The sequence below is a fragment of the Pezoporus wallicus genome, unplaced genomic scaffold (genome assembly GCF_028554395.1).
Source record: "Pezoporus wallicus isolate ANWC-B61680 ecotype Strahan unplaced genomic scaffold, APGP_CSIRO_Pwel_v1 contig_11744, whole genome shotgun sequence".
NCBI classification, from domain to species: domain Eukaryota; kingdom Metazoa; phylum Chordata; class Aves; order Psittaciformes; family Psittacidae; genus Pezoporus; species Pezoporus wallicus.
In genome coordinates, this window is record NW_026637209.1 from 1 (window position 1) to 20024 (window position 20024).

At 58.7% G+C, this 20024-nt stretch overlaps 3 protein-coding genes across 3 annotated transcripts; 2 read left to right on the forward strand and 1 right to left on the reverse strand.

Annotated features, from left to right (window-relative positions):
- The first annotated feature begins 857 nt into the window (after positions 1-857).
- Positions 858-5181, forward strand: GTF2H4 (general transcription factor IIH subunit 4). The gene is made up of 13 exons (XM_057404042.1): positions 858-1016; positions 1459-1563; positions 1977-2108; positions 2553-2649; positions 2739-2827; positions 3070-3178; positions 3287-3355; positions 3640-3723; positions 3987-4119; positions 4269-4399; positions 4568-4615; positions 4712-4790; positions 4992-5181. Exons 1-13 carry the CDS (start codon positions 877-879, stop codon positions 5162-5164), a joined length of 1389 nt encoding a protein of 462 aa, XP_057260025.1. The 5' UTR covers positions 858-876; the 3' UTR covers positions 5165-5181.
- Positions 5182-13299: 8118 nt separating this feature from the next.
- Positions 13300-15300, reverse strand: LOC130596443 (HLA class II histocompatibility antigen, DR alpha chain-like). The gene is made up of 4 exons (XM_057404043.1): positions 15203-15300; positions 14374-14631; positions 13994-14275; positions 13300-13639 (listed from the first exon to the last, which is right to left on the reverse strand). The coding sequence occupies exons 1-4, from the start codon at positions 15273-15275 to the stop codon at positions 13485-13487; spliced, it is 768 nt and encodes a 255-aa protein (XP_057260026.1). The 5' UTR covers positions 15276-15300; the 3' UTR covers positions 13300-13484.
- Positions 15301-15736: 436 nt separating this feature from the next.
- On the forward strand, positions 15737-18645 carry LOC130596444 (class II histocompatibility antigen, B-L beta chain-like). Its single transcript, XM_057404044.1, has 6 exons — positions 15737-15852; positions 16737-17006; positions 17925-18206; positions 18313-18416; positions 18509-18532; positions 18619-18645. Exons 1-6 carry the CDS (start codon positions 15759-15761, stop codon positions 18628-18630), a joined length of 786 nt encoding a protein of 261 aa, XP_057260027.1. The 5' UTR covers positions 15737-15758; the 3' UTR covers positions 18631-18645.
- The last annotated feature ends 1379 nt before the right edge of the window (positions 18646-20024 follow it).

Sequence of the window (20024 nt, forward strand, 5' to 3'; positions counted from 1 at the left end):
GGGGAGCCCGGCTCACGTGACAAGCGCTACCAGCGCTCACAAGGCAGGGGGCGTGGCCGACGGCGCGCCGCATGGCGGGAAAAGGAGGCGTGGCCACGGTGGTTCTGAGGACACGGTGAGAAAAGCAGGACATGGGGGGGAGAATTGGGGGGCAGAGATAGGGGATAATGGGGGAGACTTAGGGGCGGAGATGGGGGCAATGGGGGGGGGACTTGGGGGGCAGAGATGGGGGCAATAGGGGGGACTTGGGGGCAGAGATGGGGGGCAATGGGGGGGGACTTGGGGGGCAGAGATGGGGGCAATGGGAGGGACTTGGGGGCAGAGATGGGGGGCAATTGGGGGGGACTTGGGGGCAGAGATGGGGGGCAATGGGAGGGACTTGGGGGCAGAGATGGGGGGCAATGGGAGGGACTTGGGGGCAGAGATGGGGGGCAACTGGGGAGGACTTGGGGGACAAAGATGAGGGCAATGGGGGGGACTTGGGAGGCAGAGATGGGGGGCAATGGGAGGGACTTGGGGCCAGAGATGGGGGCAATGGGGGGGACAAAGATGGGGGCAGAGATGGGCAGAGATGGGGGGCAATGGGAGGGACTTGGGAGCCAGAGATGGGGGGCAATGGGAGGGACTTGGGGCCAGAGATGGGGGACAATGGGAGGGACTTGGGGGACAAAGATGGGGGCAATGGGGGGGACCTGGGGGCGGAGATGGGGGGGACATGGGGGGCAGAGATTGGGCAATGGGGTGACTTGGGCAGGAATGGGGGTCAATGAGAGGACTTGGGGGTCAGAAATGGGGGGCAATGGGGGGGGGGGGGCACAGCCTCACCCCACTGTCGCTCTGCTGCCGCTGACAGGAGCTGATTGACGGGGGGGGGCGATGGAGGCCACGCCGTCCCCCCCCCGGCTGCAACGGGGGCAGCTCCAATGCAAGAACCTGCACGAGTTCCTGCGGGGCCTGAGCCCCCCCGTCCTGGACCGGCTCTATGGGCACCCTGCCACCTGCCTGGCCGTGTTCCGGTGACACCCCCCCCCCGTACACCCCAATATCGCCCATGGGCACCCCAATACCCCTTATGGCTCCCTGACTCCCCCATGCACCCTAATACCCCCCCCAGTGCACTCCAGTATCACCCATGAGCACCCCAATACCCCTTATGGCCCCCTGAAAACCCCGTGCACCCCAATACCCCCCCTGGGGCACCCCAATATCACCCATGGGCACCCCAATATCCTTTATGGGTCCTTGACCCCCTCCTTTGCCCCCAATACCCCCCCAGGACACCTCAATATCACCCATGGTCACCCCAATACCCGTTATGGGTCCCTGACCCCCCCCCCCCCCCCCGTGCACTCCAATATCTCTTATGGGTCCCTGACACCCCCCCGTGCACCCCCCCCCCCCCCCCCCCCCCGTGCACCCCAATACCTCTTATGGGTCCCTAACACACCCCCCATCCAGGGAGCTGCCGGCGCTGGCTCAGACCGGGATCATGCGGATGCTGTTCCTGGAGCAGCCACTGCCACAGGCGGCCGTGGGGCTGTGGGTCAAGAAGGAGCACAGCAAGTGGGTGCTATGGGGGGGTCAATAGGGTGCTATTGGTGGTACTGGAGGTCCCTTGGGTGCTGGGGGGGGGGGGGGGTCCATAGGGTGCTATGGGGGGTATTGGGGGGTGCCCTGGGTGCTGGGGGGGTTCCATTACCTCATAGCCCCAAGTTACCCCCCCATTACTCCCCTATGCTCCCCATAGCCCCATCAAGCCCAAGTCACCCCCTCCTTACCCCCGTGACCCCCATTACCCCCTCTGCCCCTGTTACCCCCATAGCCTCATCACCCCAAGTTACCCCCCATTATCCCCCTCTGCCCCCCATTACACCCCAAGTTGGAGGGGGGGAGGTCTGGGGGTGTTCCATCACCCCCATGGGGGCTGGAGGGGTGTTTAGGGGTCCCTAAGGCTTCTCCCCCCACCCCATGCATAGGGAGCAGGCAGAGAGCCGGGAGATGCTGCTGGGGCTGCGGCTCTGGCACCCCCACACGCTGCCGGGGGGGCTGCCAGGTGTGGGGCTGCACCCCAGCTTCAGGCACAACCTACGCCTGGCCCTGCTGGGGGGGTGAGTTATGGGGGGCAATGGGGGTAAGAGGGGCTATAGGGTAAGGGGGGGTAGTGGTGGCTATGGGGGTAATGGGGGTAAACTGGGGTGACAGGGTTATGGGGGGTAATGGGGGCACAGGGGTGTAGTGGGAGGGTAACTTGGGGGGTGACTGGGTGCTATGGGGGGAATGGGGAATAATGGGGGTCACAGGGGGTAATGGGGGGCAGAAGGAAGTAATGGAGGCTAAGTTGGGGTGACAGGGCTATGGGGTATAATGGGGGTGTAATAGGGTATAATGGGGTATAAACGGGGGGGCTAATGGAGTATAATGGGGAGATGTAATGGGGTATATTGGGGGGTGTAATAAGGTATAATGGGGGATGTAATGGGGTATAATGTGGGGGTTCTGTGTTACAATGGGGGGGGTTTGGGGCTCTCCATGGCACCACACTGGGGGTGCAGGGGCAAGGCCTGGTCCGATGACACGAGCCAGCTGGGGCCGGACCGACACGCGCGGGATGTGCCGGCGCTGGACCGGTACGCGGAGGAGCGCTGGGAGGTCAGCGGTGGGGGGCCCATATCCATCACCCTACCCCATACCCTGGGGGTCCCCGAGGTCCTGACCCTCCCCCCCCCCCCCCATTTCAGGTGATCCTGCACTTCATGGTGGGGTCCCCCAGTGCTGCCGTGAGCCAGGATCTGGCCCAGCTCCTGATTCAGGCTGGGCTCATGAAGAGGTGAAAGGGGGGTCCTAAAGGGGTTTTGGGGAGGTCTTAAAGGGGTTTGGGGTGGGTCCTAATGGGGTTTGGGGGGGGTCCTAAAGGGGTTTGGGGGGGGGGCCTAAAGGGGTTTTGGGGAGGTCTTAAAGGGGTTTGGGGTGGGTCCTAAAGGGGTTTGGGGGGGGGTCCTCAAGGGGTTTTTGGGGGGCAGGGTCATAAAGGGGTTTTGAGGGGGCACTGATGTTGGGGTCCCCCCACAGTGATGGGGGGGATGCTCCCTGCATCACCTCAGCTGGGTTCCAGTTCCTGCTGCTGGACACCCCAGCCCAGCTCTGGTACTTCATCCTGCAGTACCTGCGGGGGGCAGAGGTGAGATGAACCCCTCCCCCCCCCCCCCATATGGGTGATGTCATCCCCTGTCCCCCAAATGGGGTCCCCCCCCTTCCCAGTGCTCCCATTGATCCCAGTTCAATCCAGGCGCGGGGTATGGACCTGGTGGAGATCCTGTCCTTCCTCTTCCAGCTCAGCTTCTCCACCCTGGGCAAGGTGAGGGAGTGTCAGGGTCACCACCCCCCATCGCCATTGATATTGGGGTGACCCCCCTATCCCCATAGGGTGTTATGGGGATCCCCCCTTGGCTTCGTGTGGGGGGTGACTGGGGGTAATCGGGGTGTAACCAGGGGGGTAACTGGAGGGACACTGGTGTAACTAGGGAGATACTGGGGTAATTGGGGGGGTAACTGGGGGTGTTACTTGGGGGGATACTGGGGTAACTGGGGGGGCTACTGGGTTAACTGGGGCGTACTGGTATAACTGGGGTGCCTGTGCAGGATTACTCCGTGGAGGGCATGAGTGAGTCCCTGCTCAGCTTCCTGCAGCACCTGAGGGAGTTCGGCCTCGTCTTCCAGAGGAAGGTGCCATGGGGGGGACGACATGAGGGGGATGTGGGGTGACACAGAGGGATATGGGGGTGACACAGGGGTGACAGTGGGTGCCATGGGGTGGTGACCCAAGGGGGCTACACACAGAAGGACACAAGAGGCTCCAGACCCCCCTCAGGGGCCATAAATTGCCCCATTCTTAATGCCACCCTCTTCTGCCCCCTTTGTGTCCCCTCGTTGCCCCTCATTACCCCCATTGCTCCCATTACCCCCCACTGACCCCCACTGTCCCCCAGCGCAAGTCCCGCCGCTTCTACCCCACGCGCTTGGCCATCGCCTTGGCCTCGGGGCCGTCGGCGACCCCCCCGGAGCCTGGTTCTCGTGGTTTCATCCTGGTGGAGACCAACTACCGCATCTATGCCTACACCGGTGGGGCCTATCCCCAAGGGGGGGGCACCCCCATGGCCCTGTGCCATGGGGCCCTGTATCCCATTGTGCTCCATCCCTGCATCCTAACCCCTGTATCCCCCCTCTCTTCCCCGTTGTCCCCAATGACCCCCCCCCCCCCCAACCTGCAGACTCAGAGCTTCAGGTTGCCCTCATCGCCCTGTTCTCGGAGCTCCTCTATCGCTTCCCCAACCTGGTGGTGGCCCAAGTGACCAGGGACAGTGTCCAGGCTGCCATCGCCAATGGCATCACCGCTGATCAGGTATGGGGGGGGCACACACACACAAAGGAGGTGGACGAGGATGTGGTTCAGGGGGTGATGGGGGTCTATTGGGGTGCCCTAGGGGGGAATGGGGGTATTGAGGTGCCTGGCAAGAGGGTATTGGGGTTCCTCATAGGGGTGCCCCCATTCACCTCTTCCCCCCTCTAGATCATCCACTTCCTCCGTACCCGAGCGCACCCTGTCATGGCCAAGCAGGTGGGTGCCTGGTCCATGGAGGGGGGCGTCTATAAAGGGGGGCATATCCATAGTGGGGGGGTCCCTGTGTCCACGCTGCCGTTTCCCCCCACCCAGACCCCGGTGCTGCCCCCCACCATCACCGACCAGATCCGCCTGTGGGAGTTGGAGCGGGACCGGCTGCGCTTCTCCGAGGGTGAGGCACCCCCAATGACTCCCCCCAACCCAGTGTCCCCAAGGGTTGGTGATGGTGACACCCCCCTTTAAGTTCCCATTGGAAGGTGACATCCCCTTGAGGTCCCTATGGGGCGATGGCATCCCCCTTATAGGGACACAGCCACCCCATGAGGGTGATGCTGACACCCCCCCCCCCCCCATTTCCCTTTGCTCCATCCAGGGGTGCTGTACAACCAGTTCCTGTCGCAGGTGGACTTTGAGGTGCTGCGGGACCATGCGCGGGCGCTGGGGGTGCTGGTGTTCGAGCACCCTGGCCGGCGGCTCATGGTGGTGACCCCCGGCGGGCACCCCGATGTCAAGCGTTTCTGGAAGAGACAGAAGCACAGCTCATAACATAGGGATCCCCCCTTGCACCCCCCCCCCCCCCCACAGGGCCCTTGGTTCTTGTGGTCCCCCAAGGATGGAGTCACCCTTGAGAGGGGAATGCGTTTTATGGGGAAAAGTATTTGTTAATGAAAATGAGTTTTCTAGGTTTTTTTTATAATAAACCCATCATTTTGAGGAGGAAAGTTTTGAGAATAAATCTGGGTTTAGCTGAAAGTGGATGTTTGGGTAGCAATAAAGCAAGGGTTGTGATGGGGGGTGGAAATAGGGGTTTGGGGGGAGGAAAATGAGTTTATAACAGGCAGAGTTGGGCAAAGGTGGATTTCTGAGAGGGTGACTTAATTTTAGAGGATAAATCAAAGGATTTGATCAAAACCACACTTCTAAAGGGCAAAATGAAGCCAGGGCTGGGTTTTGCCACAGCCTCCTGCCTTCTATGTCTATAGTTGCATCTGAGGGCAGCACTTTGGGTACAAGAAATAAATAACGGGTGTCTTTGGGTGTGGAAAGCAGGGATTTATGGTGGGTTTGAAGCAAAAGGGATTATTAACAAAGACATATACTACGGTGGGGAGATTACCAATTACAGAGGGCAGAACTACCTGCAGCCCAGCGCACGGCGAAACATGCCCCTCTACCAACCTCGACACCTCCACTGACGGCGATGCTACGGCCTCACGCCTTATATAGGGCGAGAGCGGACGTGGGCGAATCAGCTCGGGGGTCTCAATCAGGTCCGACCTTCCCTTCAAGCACCAGCCTCGGGCGGTTCCGCGGGTTTCAATCAGGTCCGACCCAGCAGCGCTCCGCCTTCGCCCACAGCAGCTGGGTCCTAAAGCCCGACCGCAGGACGTCGGAGCCCGCAAATTGTTGGGGTGAGCAGCTTCCCAGTGATGCTCCCATTAGAATGGCTGGAGTCGAAACAGGTCCCGAAGAGGTTTGACCCATAGGTGCAAAGTAACCGCAGCCCTTCTGAGGGCAGCACGTTGGGTTGGAGAAAGAACGGGTGGTTTTTCTGAGAGGAAAACAGGGTTTATGGTGCGTTTGAGGAAAAATGGGTTACTCCCAAATGTATATACTAGGGCAGTGGGGGTTTAAGGACTACAAGGGGCTAAAAATACCTGCAGCGCACAACAATCCCGACCACACCAGCAGGAGCACCCCCACTGAAGCAGCTCTCCCCGCCTCCTGACTTAATAGGGAGGGACAGGACGCGGTCGAATCAACGCGGGGGTCTCAATCAGGTCCGACCTTCCCTGCACTCACCGGACTCCGGTGGCGCCGCGGGCTTCAATCAGGTCCGACTCTGACTCGCTTCGCCTTCGCCCAACTCTGCTGGGTCCTAAAGCTCGACCTCAGGACGTGGAAGCCCGCAATGGGTTGGGGTGAAGGGATTTAAAGCTTCTCCAGTTCCAACCCCTGCCACATTGAGCTTCTCCCCTTCTCATCACCACTTTCCGCCTGGTAACCAGTGACACGGTCCCCATGGGGGAGGGAGGCACCATTCACGCCCATTTCCACTTCATAATGACACCCAGGAGTATCTCAGAAGGCAAAGAGCAGCTTCCTAGTGATACTCCCATTCGGATGCCTGGAGTCAAGACCGGTTCACTAAACGGGTTTGACCTATGGGTGCACACAAACTAACCCAAACAGGTCTGCGGGCAGCACATAGGGTTGGAGAAAGAAATAACGGGTGGTTTGTTTTTTTTTTTTTTTTTTTTAGAGGTGGAAAGCAGAGATTTGTAGCAGGTTTCAGAGAAAATGGGCTTTTCCCAAAGGCATTTAATAGGACGGGGAGGCTTAAGGACTATAGGGAATTAACTACAGCAGCCAATTACGCGGGGCGAAACTACCTGCCGTGCACCGCAACCCCGAAAACACCAGAAACAGCAGCTGCAACTCCTCCTCTGACATCCACGCTGCCGCTTCCCGCCTTATACTGGGCAGACCGGATACGGTCATATCAACGCGGGGGTCTCAATCAGGTCCGACCTTCCCTGCACGCACCAGACCCCGCTGGCGCAGAAGGCTTCAATCAGGTCCGACCCTGCCTCGCTTTTCCTTCGAACACCGCCGCTGGGTCCTAAAGCCAGACCGCAGGACGTCGAAGCCCGCAATGGGTTGGGGTGAAGGGACCTTGAAGCTCCTCCAGTTCCTACCCCTGCCAGACTGAGCTTCTCCTCACCCGACACCAAGTCCTTCTCCCTAGGCCTCAACACTGCTTTCTGCCTGGTAACAAGTGACACGGTCCCCGTGGGGGATGGAGGCACCATTAACACCGGTTTCCCCTTCCTAATGACAGCCAGAAGTATCACAGAAGGCAAAAAGCAGCTTCCCAGTGATGCTCCAATTGGGATGGCTGGAGTCGAAACCGGTCCTAAAGGGGTTTGACCCATGGCTGCACACAAAGTAATCCCAGCTTGCCTATGGGCTGCACTCTGAGTTGGAGAAATAAATAACTGCTGGTTTTTGGGTGGAAAGGAGGGTTTTATAGTGGATTTGAAGGAAAAAATGTATGTCCAAAAGAATTTACTAGGGCAGGGGGGTTTAATGATTTCAGGGGATTAATTACAGGCGCTAATGATAGTGCTGCAATTACAGAGGAGTGGATCTACCTTCCCCGCACCAAAACTCAGAGGCTACCACAAGCAGGAACAGCGCCGCCACTGAAGCCGCTACCACCGCCTCCCGCCTTATACAGGAGGTGACCGGACGCAGTAGAATCAACCAGGGGGTCTCAATCAGGTCCGACCTTCCCTGCAAGCACCGGACTCTGATAGCGCCACAGGCTTCAATCAGGTCCGACCCAACCTTGCTTCGCCTTCGCCCATCGCCGATAGCAGGACGTTGAAGTCCGTAATGGATTGGGGTGAAGGGACCTTAAAGCTCCTCCAGTTCCAACCCAAGCCAGACTGAACTTCTCCTCACCCGACACCAAGTCCTTCTCCACAGGTCTCAACACTGCTTTCTGCCTGGTAACAAGTGACACGGTCCCCGTGGGGGAGGGAGACACCATTCACGCCCGTTTCCCCTTCGTAATGACACCCAGTATACCAGAGGCAAAGAGCAGCTTCCCAGTGATACTCCCATGGGGATGGCTGGTGTCAAAACTGGTCGTAAAAGGGTCTGACTTATGGGTGCACACACAGTAACACAAACACATCTGCAGGCAGCGCGCTTGTTTGGAAAAATAATGGGTCTTTTGGGGGCTGGAAAGCAGAGTTTTGTGGCTTGTTTGAAGGAAAAGAGGTTATTCCTAAATGCATTTAATAGGAGAAGGGAGATTTAATGATTATAAAGAATTAATTACAAGCGCAAACTACGGGAGCTACCTGCCGTGCACTGCAACCCCGAAAGCACCAGCAGCACCAACGCCGCCACTGAAGCCGCTCACACGGCCTCCCACCTCAGGTATGGCGGAACAGGACGCGGTCGAATCAACGCGGGGGTCTCAATCAGGTCCGACCTTCCCTACACTCACCGGACTCCGGTGGCGCCGCGGGCTTCAATCAGGTCCGACCCTGCTTCGCTTCGCCCTCGCCCAGCACTGCTGGGTCCTAAAGCCGACCGCAGGACGTCGAATCACGCAATGGGTTAGGGTGGACGGGCCTTAAAGCTCTTCCAGCTCCAACCCCTGCCACGGGCAGTGACCCCTTCCACTGGAGCAGCTTGCTCCAAGCCCCTGTGTCCAACCTGCCCTTGAACACTGCCAGGGATGGGGCAGCCACAGCTTCTCTGGGCACCCTGTGCCAGCGCCTCAGCACCCTCACAGGGAAGAGCTTCTGCCTAAGAGCTCATCTCAGTCTCCCCTCTGGCAGGTTCAAGCCGTTCCCCTTGGCCTGTCCCTACAGACCCTTGTCCAAAGCCCCTCTCTAGCTTTTCTGCAGCCCCTTTAGGCATTGGAGCCTCCTCTGGCCTGGCTCCAGCAGCTCCACGCCCCTCCTGTGCTGTTGCCCCAGAGCTGGACGCAGGATACAGCCTGGAAACCCTCAGAGGTGCTGCTCATGCTCTTGGGATGCAGCCCAGGACACGGGTGGTTCCAGGCTCCATCACACTGAGCTTCTCCTCACCGGACACCAAGTCCTTCTCCCCAGGTCTCATCGCCACTTTCCGCCTGGTAACAAGTGACACGGCCTCCGTGGGGGAGTGAGAAATTTTCTAGAAAATCCCTATGCACCACTCGCGCCCATTTCCCCTTTTCTCATGACACCCAGGAGTACCTCAGAAGGCAAAGAGCAGCTTCCCAATGATGCTCCGATTGGGATGGCTGGAGTCAAAACCAGTCTTAGAGGGGTTTTTCCCATGAGTGGACACAAAGTAATCCGGGCCCATCCATGGGCAGCACTTTGGCTTTGACAAAAAACAGGTGTTTTCTGGGGTGGAAAACACGGTTTTACGGTGAGTTTGATGAAAAAGAGGTAATGACCAAACACATTTATTAGGGCTGGGGCAGTTTAATGATCACAGGGAATTTACTGCCAGCGGAGGTACCTGCAGCACACGACGACACCAAGAGAAACAGCACCACCTCCCCCTGTGACACCGCCTCCCGCCTTATATAGGTCGAGACAGCACGCTGTCGAATCTACTCGAGGGTCTCAATCAGGTCCGACCTTCCCTGCACGCACCACACTCCGGTGGCGCTGCGGGTTTCAATCAGGTCTGACCCTGCCTCGCTTCGCCTTCGCCCAAGGAAGCTGGGTCCTAAAAGCCCGACCGCAGGACGTCGAAGCCCCCAAAAGGGTTGGGGTGAGGGGATCTTAAAGCTTCTCCAGTTCCAACCCCTGCCATATTGAACCTCTCCTCACCCGACACCAAATCTTCCTCCCCAGGTCTTGTCACCGCTTTATGCCTGGTATCCAGTGACACGGCCTCCATGGGGGAGGGAGGCAGCATTCACACCCATTTCCCCTCTCCTAATGACATCCAGGAGTATCCCAGAAGGCAAAGAGCAACTCCCCAGTGATGCTCCCATTGGGAAGGCTGTAGTCAACATCGGTCCTACAGGGGTTTGACTTATGGGTGCACATAAAGTAAGCCAAACCCATCTGCAGCCAGCACTCTGGTTCGAAGAAAGAACTAATGGGTGTTTTTGGGGGTGGAAAGCAGGGATTTGTGGCGAGTTTGAGGTTAAAGTAGTTATTTCCAAATGCATTTAAAAGGACAGGGGAGTTAAATGATAGTGAGCTTATTATGGGTACTAAATAAGCGGGACAGATCTACCTGCACGCCACCGCAAACCCAATTGCCCCAAAACCAGAAACACCTCCACTAACACCGCTCACACCGCCTCCCGCCTTACATAGGGCGGGACCGCGCGCGGTCGAATCAAACCGGGGGTTTCAATCAGGTCCGACCTTCCCTGCACGCACCACACTCCGGTGGCGCCGCGGGCTTCAATCCGGTCCGACCCAGCCTCGCTTCGCCTTCGCCCAACTCCGCTGGGTCCTAAAAGCCCGACCGCAGGACGTCGAACCCTGCAATGGGTTGGGGTTGAAGGGACCTTAAAGCTGCTCCAGTTCCAACCCCTGCCGCATTGAGCTTCTCCTTACCCGACACCCCAAGTACTTCTCCCCAGGTTTCATCACTGCTTTCCGCCTGGTAACCAGTGACACGGCCTCCATGGGGGAGGGAGGCACCATTCACACCAATTTTCCTTTTTCTAGTGACACCCACTATTCCCACAGGCAAAGATCAGCTTCCTAGTGATGCTCCCACTGGGATGGCCAGAGTCGAAACCGGTCCTAAAGGGGTTTGCCCCTTCGGTGTGCACACAAAGTAATCCCAGCCCACTTACGTGCTGCATTCTGGCTTGAAGAAAGAAATAACGGGTGCTTTTTCGCGTGGAAGCAAGCTGTTACAGTGGGTTTGAGGGAAAACGGGGTTATGCCCAAATGCATTCACTAGCGCAGGGGGCTCTAATAATTTAAGAGAGTTAATTACAAGCGCTAACGACATTGCTTCAATTACACGTAGGCGAAGCTATCCGCCCCGCACCACAACCGCGAAGCGGCCACCAGCAGCAACAACGCCGCCGCTGAAACCGATATCAGGCGGGAACGGACGCGGCCGAATCAACGCGGAGGTCTCAATCAGGTCCGACCTTCCCTGCAAGCACCACACTCCGGTGGCGCCGCAGGCTTCAATCAGGTCCGACCCTGCCTCTCTTCGCCTTCGAACAGTGCCGCATGGTCCTAAAGCCCGACCGCAGGACGTCAAAGCCCGCAACGGGTTGGGGTGAAGGGAATTTAGAGCTCCAGCTCCAACTCCTGCCACGGGCAGGGACCCCTTCCACTGGAGCAGCTTGCTCCAAGCCCCTGTGTCCAACCTGGCCTTGAACACTGCCGGGGATGGGGCAGCCACAGCTTCTCTGGGCACCCTGTGCCATTTCCCCTTTCTTAATGACACCCAGGAGTATCCCAGAAAGCAAAGAGCAGCTTCCCAGTGATGCTCCCATTGGGATGGCTGGGGTCGAAACCGGTACCGAAAAGGTTTGACCCATGGGTGCACACAAAGTAACCCAAAGAGATCTACAGGCAGCACTCTGGGTTGGAGAAAGAAATAACGAGGGTTTTTCAGGGTGGAAAGCAGGGTTCTATAGCGGGTTTGAGGAAAAAGTGGCTATTCCCAAACGCCTTTACTAGGCCGGGGAACTTTAATAATTACAAGGAATTAATTGCAGGGAGGGGAATTACCTGCCGCATACGCAAGCCCTGATCCCTCTACCAGCAGCAGCACCCCACTAAAGGGTGGGACCGGGCGCGGTCAAATAAACGCGGGGGTCTCAATCAGGTCCGACCTTCCCTGCAAGCACCACACTCCGATGGAGACGCAGGCTTCAATCAGGTCCGACCCCGCCGCGCTTTGCCTTCGAACGGCGTCCTGGGTCCTAAAGCCCGACCGCAGGACGTCGTAGCCCGCAATGGGTTGGGGTGAAGGGACCTTAAAGCTCATTAAGTCCCAACCCCTGCCACGGGCAGGGACCCCTTCCACTTGCTCCAAGCCCCTGTGGCCAACCTGGCCTTGAACACTGCCAGGGATGGGGCAGCCACAGCTTCTCTGGGCACCCTGGGATGCAGCCCAGGACATGGGTGGTTCCAGATTCCATCACACTGAGCTTCTCCTCACCGGACACCAAGTCCTTCTCCCCAGGTCTCATCACTGTTTTCTGCCTGGTAACAAGTGACACAGCCTCCATGGGGGAGGGAGGAACCTTCTGGAAACCCCCTATGCACCACTCACACCCATTTCCCCTTCCTAGTGACACCCAGGTGTATCTCGGAATGCAAAGAGCAGCTTCCCAGCGATGCTCCCATTGGAATGGCTGGAGCTGAAACAGGTCCCTAAAGGGTTTGGCGAATGGGTGGACATAGAGTAACCCAAACCCATCTGTGGGCAGCACTTGGGGCTGGAGAAAGATATAACGGGGTGTTTTTTGCTGTGGAAAGCAGGGGTTTATGGCGTGTTTGAAGGAAAAGGAGTTTTTCCCACAGGCATTTACTTGGGCGGAGGGGGGGTAAGGATAGCAGATTAATTACAGGCGCTAATTACAGCGGTTTAACTACATGGGGGCAGAGCGACCTCGCACACACTAAAACCTAAAGCAAAACCAACCCCGTCGCACCCACAGCTATCTCCGCCTCCCTCCTTATAAAGGGGGTATCGGAAGCAGCCGAATCAACGCGGGGGTCTCAATCAGGTCCGACCTTCCCTGCACTCCCCGGACTCCGGTGCCGAGCGGGCTTCAATCAGGTCCGACCCTGCCTCGCTTCGCCTTCGCCCAGCGCCGCTGGGTCCTAAAGCCCGACCTCAGGACGTCGAATCCAGCCATGGATTGGGGTGAAGGGGCCTTAAAAAGCTCCTCCAGTTCCAACCCCTTCCACTGGACCAGGTTGCTCCAACCTGGCCTTGAAGGGAGGGAGCATCCAAACCCTCTCCTTGCAACCCGTTCCAATGTCCCAACAGCCTCATAGTGAAGAACTTCCCGGTATCCCTCTACGTCTTTCTTTGGGTGCGAGGAAGCCACCCAGGAGCCCCACGTCCCATCATGGGGTTCTTTAGAAAAGAAGCTGCTGGACCCCCAAGCTTCACCCAAGAGGTGGGGGTAGGTTCCTGCCCCATAGATCAACCCCGAGAGTGGCCTCGTGGTGGGATCAACCCCAACCCACTTTATTGCAGTTACCAGGCAGCACAGGAGAGGAGCAAAGAGGAGGGTGAAGGGGGGCGGGTGCCATGGGGAGCTGTGGGGCAGGGCACCCCTCGTCTCCACTTGGGGGTCTGCAAGGGGAAAGGGGTGTGGAGGGGCCAGGTTTGGGGTGCTGGGGGTTCACAAGACCCCCCTGTGGTTGTGGGCGTTGTTCATCTTCATGGCCTTGATGATGAGGATGGTGCCCACCACGATGCCCACGATGCCCACGGCCAAGCCCAGGGCGCACACCACGGTCTGGGTGGTCTCAGAGGCAGCGGGGGGCACCTTGGGTTCTGCAAAAGGGGGAAGGGGGAGAGAAAAGAGTTGAGTATCCCCCCCCTCCAACCACCCTCTTCCTCATCCTCGTCCTGCTTCCTCTTCCTCACCTTCCTCTTTCTCACCCCCACATCCATCCTTCCTCTTCCTCACCTTCCTCTTCCTCACCTCCCTATCCCACATTCCTCTTCTTCATCCCTATCTCACCTTCCTCTTCATCACCTTCCTCTTCTTCACCCCTCTGTCCAACCTTCCTCATCCCAATCCCACCTTTTTCTTCTTCACCTTCCTCTTCCTCACCCCCATCCCCCCTTCCTCCCCTTCTCCCCCTTCCTCTTCCTCTTCCCCTTCCCACCCTCCCTCTTCCTCACCCCACTCCTTCTGGAACTCTTCGGGGATCTCCTTGTGCCGCACGCGGCACACGTAGAGGTCCCCGCGCTGGGGCACGAAGGTCAGGTAGGAGAAGAGCCTGTAGGTGTTGTCCTCCCGCGGGTAGAACACGCTCCTGTAGATGCCGTCGCTCACGGCCTGCCCGTTCCGCTCCCACGCCACCGTCAGCACCGGCGGCCACAGCCTGTCCACGGCGCACACCAGCACGTTGGGCTCCTCCAGCTGCACGCGGTACTTGGGGAACACCGACACCTCCGGCGGCACTGGGAGGGGAGGGGGGACAATGGGGTTGGGGCCCTCCTTCCACAGCTCCGCGCGGGAACGATGGAGGCCTCCCAAAGGGAAGGGGGATGGCTCTTACCGATGGTGGCCCGGGACTTGTTGCTGTGGGCAATGGAGATCTCCAGGTTCTGCTTGCCGATGGCCATGTTCTGCAGAGCTCCCTGGGCCTTGAAGGAGGCGAACTTCCCGAACTCCTCCAGGCGCCACACGGTCTCCTTGTAGTCGTGATCCACGTGGAGTATCTCGTCCCCGTCGAAGTCGAACATGAACTCGCTGTCCTGCTGCTCCTTGCTCTCGTCCCGCTGGTAGAACTCCGACTGCATGACCGTGTGCCCCACTGCGAATGGGAAGGGGGCACGGAGCATCCTCAGGGAGCATCCCCATGGGGCATCCTCATGGAGCATCCTCAAGGAGCATCCCTATAGAGCATCTTCAGGGAGCATCCCCTGGAGCATCCCCAAGGAGCATCCCCATGGAGCACCCTCAAGGAGCATCCCCATGGGGCATCCTCATGGAGCATCCTCAAGGAGCATCCCTATAGAGCATCTTCAGGGAGCATCCCCTGGAGCATCCCCAAGGAGCATCCCCATGGAGCACCCTCAAGGAGCATCCCCATGGGGCATCCTCATGGAGCATCCTCAAGGAGCATCCCTATAGAGCATCTTCAGGGAGCATCCCCTGGAGCATCCCCAAGGAGCATCCCCATGGAGCACCCTCAAGGAGCATCCCCATGGAGCATCCCCATGGAGCATCCCCACGGAGCATCCCCAAGCCACCCCCTTCCCCTTCCTCCTCCCCTAAGCCTGAGTGCTGGGTTCCAGGACCCTACACACGCTATGGGGCAGCGTGGCCCTCCCAGACCCACACAACTGCCCCCCCCGCCCCATACCCCACCACCCTTCACCCACCTTTCACAGCCGTCGTGCCCCACAGAGCCAACGGCAGCAGGAGCAGGGCCGCGATCCCCAGCCCTCCGGCCATCGCTCCCGTCTCCAGATGCTCGAAGGGGCGACGCGGGGATGCCAGGGCATCCCTTGAGGCCCCTCGACCAATTAGAAGCCTCCCCGCTGATGACTCATCTGTCTCCAGGCAGAGCAGCGCCGCGGGGTACCCTATGGAGCAGACAGCCCGACGGGCACCACATTGGGGTCTAAACCTCGACCTGACCCCCCCCAGCACCCCATAGAGGGGGGGTTGGGGTCAGCGACAACGCTGGGGGGGGGCACCGAGATGGGGGAGCCCCATTGGTGGCCGTGGGGGTGATGGTGGCAGCCGGGGGGTGACGGCTTCAACGGGGACCAAGTGTGGACGGGAGCCCCGTCCGCTCTTGTTCTACCCAGCAACGGGTGATGCCGCCCCAGCCTCGCTGCTCATTGGTTGTTCCTGGGGCTTCCCAGTCCCGGCACTGGGACCCCCAGTGCGTGCGATCGCATTGACTCGGAAGGGGAGCCCGCTGTGCGCGCGATGGGCACTGGGGCTGCGCTGGGAGCGGCTGGGGCCGTGCTGGTGGCACTGGTGGCACTGGGAGCCCCCCCGGCTCATGGCGAGGAGCTGTCGGGTGAGAGCGGAGCCACGGCGCTGGGGGGCGGGGGGTGGGGGGTCGGGGTCTTTGGGGTGTCCTTGGGGTTGGGGGGGGTTCTTTGGGGGGGTCTTTGTTGGGCTTTGGGGGGGGTCTTTGTTGGGTCTTTGGGGGTAATGGGAGTTTTGGGGGGGTCTTTGTGGGGTTTTGGGGGTGTTTGGGGGGGTCTTTGTTGTGTCTTTGGGGTTTGGGGGGTCTTTGTTGAGTTTTGGGGGTGTTGGGGGGGTCTTTGTTGGGGTTTGGGGGGTTGGCCTGGTTTTTGTTGGTTCTTTGGAGTTTGGTGGGGTCTTTGTTGGGTCTTTGTTGGGTTTTGGAGTCTTTGGGGGTCTCTTTGTTGGGTCTTTGTTGGGCTTTGTGGTTTGGGGGGTCTTTGTTGAGTCTTTGTTGGGCTTTGGGAGTCTTTTTTGGTCTCTTTGTTGGGTCTTTGTTGGGCTTTGTGGTTTGGGGGGTCTTTGTTGAGTCTTTGTTGGGCTTTGGGAGTCTTTTTTGGTCTCTTTGTTGGGTCTTTGTTGGGCTTTGTGGTTCGGGGGGTCTTCGTTGGGTCTTTGGGGGTCTTTGGGGTTTGGGGGGCTCTTTGTTGGGTCTTTGGAGGGAGGTTGTTAGAATCTTTGGGGTTTGGGGGGGTCTCTGTTGTGTCTTTGCGGGGTCTTCATGGGGTCTTTGTTGGGGTTTGGGGTCTTTGTGGGGGGTCTTTGTTGGGTTTTGGGGGGCGTTTGTTGGGGTTTGGGGGGGGTCTTTCTTTGCTGGCTCTTTGTGGGCTCTGTCCCTGCCTTCCCCCCTTCTCCTGGCCCCTCCTGTGCCCCCCCAGGACATGGCGAGGGGGGGGGAACCGCTCCCCCTGAGCCAACACCCGGCACCAACAGGGATCTTCCAGGAGGTGTATAAGTTCGAGTGTCAGTTCCTCAACGGCAGCGAGCGCGTCCGGTTACTGGGGAGGTGGATCTACAACCGGGAGCAGTACATGCACTTTGACAGCGATGTGGGGCACTATGTGGGCGACAACCCCGAGGGCGAGTTCCAAGCCAAGTACCACAACGGCATTGTGGAAAAACTGGAGCAGAGAAGGGCTGAGGTGGACACAGTCTGCCGGCACAACTATGGGATATTGAAACCTTTCACCGTAGATCGGAGAGGTGAGTCCATGGCAGAACGTTGGCTTTGCCACCTTTGTACAACATTGGGTTGCCCGTTGTTGGGTTGATGAACGCATTGGGTTGTACAACGTTGGGTTGCCCAGTGTTGGATTGGCCGACACGTTGGGTTGATGAACACTTTGGGCTGTACAACATTGGGTTGCCCAGCATTGGATTGGCCAACACATTGGGTTGCCCAGTGTTGCGTTGACGAGCACATTGGGTTGTACAACATTGGGTTGCCCAGTGTTGCGTTGATGAGCACATTGGGTTGTACAACATTGGGTTGCTCAGTGTTGGGTTAATGAACGCATTGGGTTGTACAACATTGGGTTGCCCAGTGTTGGATTGGCCAACACATTGGGTTGCCCATTGTTGGGTCGCCCATTGTTGGGTCGATGAATGCATTGGGTTGTACAACATTGGGTTGCCCAACCTGCTGAGTTGCCCATTGTTGGGTTGCCCAGTGTTGGGTTGATGAACACATTGGGGTGGCCAACACAATGGGTTGCCCCTTTTTGGGTTGCCCATTGTCGGGTTGGTGAAAACATTGGGTTGTACAACACCGGGTTGAGCACCATTGGGTTGGCCAACGCATTGGGTTGCCCATTGTTGGGTTGGTGAACACACTGAGTCGTACAACACCGGGTTGAGCACCACTGGGTTGGCCAACGCATTGGGTTGCCCGTTGTTGGGTTGGTGAACACACTGGGTCGTACAACACCGGGTTGAGCACCACTGGGTTGGCCAACGCATTGGGTTGCCCGTTGTTGGGTTGGTGAACACACTGGGTCGTACAACACCGGGTTGAGCACCACTGGGTTGGCCAACGCATTGGGTTGCCCGTTGTTGGGTCGACGAACGCATTGGGTCGCCACCACCTCGGGTGCCCAGGACACTCTGCCCCTCACCCCACAGTGCCTCCGAAGGTCGAGATCTTCCCGGTGCAGTCGAGCTCGGCGCCGCAGACCAACCGCTTGGCGTGCGCCGTGAGCGACTTCTACCCGGCGCCCATCGAGGTGCGGTGGTTCAAGAACGGGCGCGAGGAGCTGCAGCACGTGGTGTCCACCGACGTCATCCAGAACGGCGACTGGACCTACCAGGTGCTGGTGATGCTGGAAACCACCCCGCAGCGCGGCGACACCTACACCTGCCAGGTGGAACACGTCAGCCTCCAGCAGCCCAGCATCATCCATTGGGGTACGGACACCCCAAACCCAGCTGGTACCCCCCAAAATGAAGGTGTCGAGGGGGGGAACCCCAAACTTAACACACCCCCCCCCCCCCCCCAATTTTGGCTCTCCAGAGGTGATGGATGGCAGCAATAGCAAGATGCTGACGGGGATCGGGGGCTTCGTGTTGGGGCTCATCTTCATCGTGGTGGGGCTCATCTTCTACAAGCGCAAGAAGGTGAATGTGGGGGGGGTCTTATGTGGGTCCTCAAGGTTTGGGGGTGCTTTGGGGTGCCCTTGTGTGACACTGACCCCATCTCTGTGTTGCAGGGCACTTACTTCCCTCCACTGCAGGTAACGTCTAAGTGTGTCGTCATCCCCCCCCCCAACATTGGGGTCACCCCAGCCCCACACTCACCCCTCCTTTTCTCTCCCCACAGGCCAGCTCCTGAGCAAGCTCCTGCCCCACTGCACACAGCTCCAAGCAGGCTCTGCCCCCCGTGTTACCCCACAGCAACCCCTGGTGTCCCCAACATCCCCCTCGTTTCCCCCCCCGCAGCCCCACAGTTGTGACCCACAGTAGCTCCAGCTCTAATAAAACTGCCCACTGCTCCAGCCCCGGTTGTTGGGGGGGCTGTGGGGCAGGGGAATGACACAGTGTAGGGCAGTGGCATCACCACAGGCATGGAGCTCTATAGGGCAGGAAGACTCCTCCATGGGGCAAGAAAACCCCTCTACAGGGCAGGAAGATTCACCTCTGGGGCAAGAAGAGCCCTCTATGGAGCAGGAAGACCCCTCTAGGGCAGAATCCCACCTCCCAGCCCCACTTTGGGGGCCCCCAAAACATGGGGGGGAGAGGGAAAATCCCATGGGTGGGGGGAGGGGAACGTGGGTCCCATGGTGGGAGGGGAAGGGGGTAAGGAAGAAATAAGGGGGTGGGGGAAAGAGGGGGGAGGTGAAGTTCCCACGGGTGGAGGAGGGGCTCCAATAATATTTTCTTTATTTACACGTGAAAGAATCCGAAGGTTCCAAACAGGCGCGAGGTGGGGGGGAGGGGGTTGGTGGGGGAGGGGGCGAGAGCAAGAGAGGAGGGTGGGGGAGGGGCACGGAAAAAAAAAAAGAAACCCTCAAAATCAAACAAATTCCCACCCTACCCCCCCCCCCCAAATTTAGAAAATTATACACAAAGCTTAAAAAAAAAAAAAAAATGTAGCACCCGCCCCTCCCCCACCCGGGTCATGGGGGAAGGGGGGGGAGGGGAGGCGCAAATAAATTAACCCCCCCCCAAAACCCAACCCCAAAACCCCAAAACTCCAGCGCTGGGGGGGGGGGAGGGAGGGGCAGAAAATGTTGGGTTTTTTTTTTTTTCCTTCCCATTTTTAAAAAGATTTTTGAATTTTTTTTTGAATTTTGCAAATTTTTTTCTTCTTAAAAACGCCCCCAATTTCCTTCCCCCCCCCGCCCCTCCCAAAGTACCCCGAAATTCACAGAAAAAAATAAAATCCAAAGAAAAACCAAACTAAAAAAAAAAAAACAACCAAACAGTAAAACCTGGGGGGAGTGGGGTGGGGGAGGGGCCACCCCATCATGCCCCTCCCCCCCCAAACACCACCTCCCCCCTTGAAGTCCATGTGGTGGGGGAAGGGCTCCCCCTTAACCCCGCCCCCATCTGGTTGGGTGAGGGGCTGTGTGTGGGGAGGGGCTCCCACTTAACCCCGCCCCCTTTTGGTTGGGGGAGGGGCTGTGGGGTGGGAGGGGCTCAGTCCGGTCCCACAGATCCATTTCTGTCCAATCCCATCGCTGAGGGGGTGGGAAGGAGGGGGGGCGGGGGGGCGGGGAGAGGAGG

Bases quoted from the DNA above. Each gene is read 5' to 3' on its own strand.
- GTF2H4 (XM_057404042.1), top strand. From the start codon at position 877: ATGGAGGCCACGCCGTCCCCCCCCCGGCTGCAACGGGGGCAGCTCCAA. The intron at 2,109-2,552 runs GTGAGTTATGGG...CTGGGGGTGCAG, and splicing joins CGCCTGGCCCTGCTGGGGGG to GGGCAAGGCCTGGTCCGATG. The intron at 3,724-3,986 runs GTGCCATGGGGG...ACTGTCCCCCAG, and splicing joins GCCTCGTCTTCCAGAGGAAG to CGCAAGTCCCGCCGCTTCTA.
- LOC130596443 (XM_057404043.1), bottom strand. From the start codon at position 15,275: ATGGCCGGAGGGCTGGGGATCGCGGCCCTGCTCCTGCTGCCGTTGGCT. The intron at 14,632-15,202 runs GTGGGTGAAGGG...TCCCATTCGCAG, and splicing joins GGGCACGACGGCTGTGAAAG to TGGGGCACACGGTCATGCAG. The intron at 13,640-13,993 runs GTGAGGAAGAGG...CCCCTTTTGCAG, and splicing joins AGAGTTCCAGAAGGAGTGGG to AACCCAAGGTGCCCCCCGCT.
- LOC130596444 (XM_057404044.1), top strand. From the start codon at position 15,759: ATGGGCACTGGGGCTGCGCTGGGAGCGGCTGGGGCCGTGCTGGTGGCA. The intron at 15,853-16,736 runs GTGAGAGCGGAG...CGGCACCAACAG, and splicing joins TCATGGCGAGGAGCTGTCGG to GGATCTTCCAGGAGGTGTAT. The intron at 17,007-17,924 runs GTGAGTCCATGG...CTCACCCCACAG, and splicing joins TTTCACCGTAGATCGGAGAG to TGCCTCCGAAGGTCGAGATC.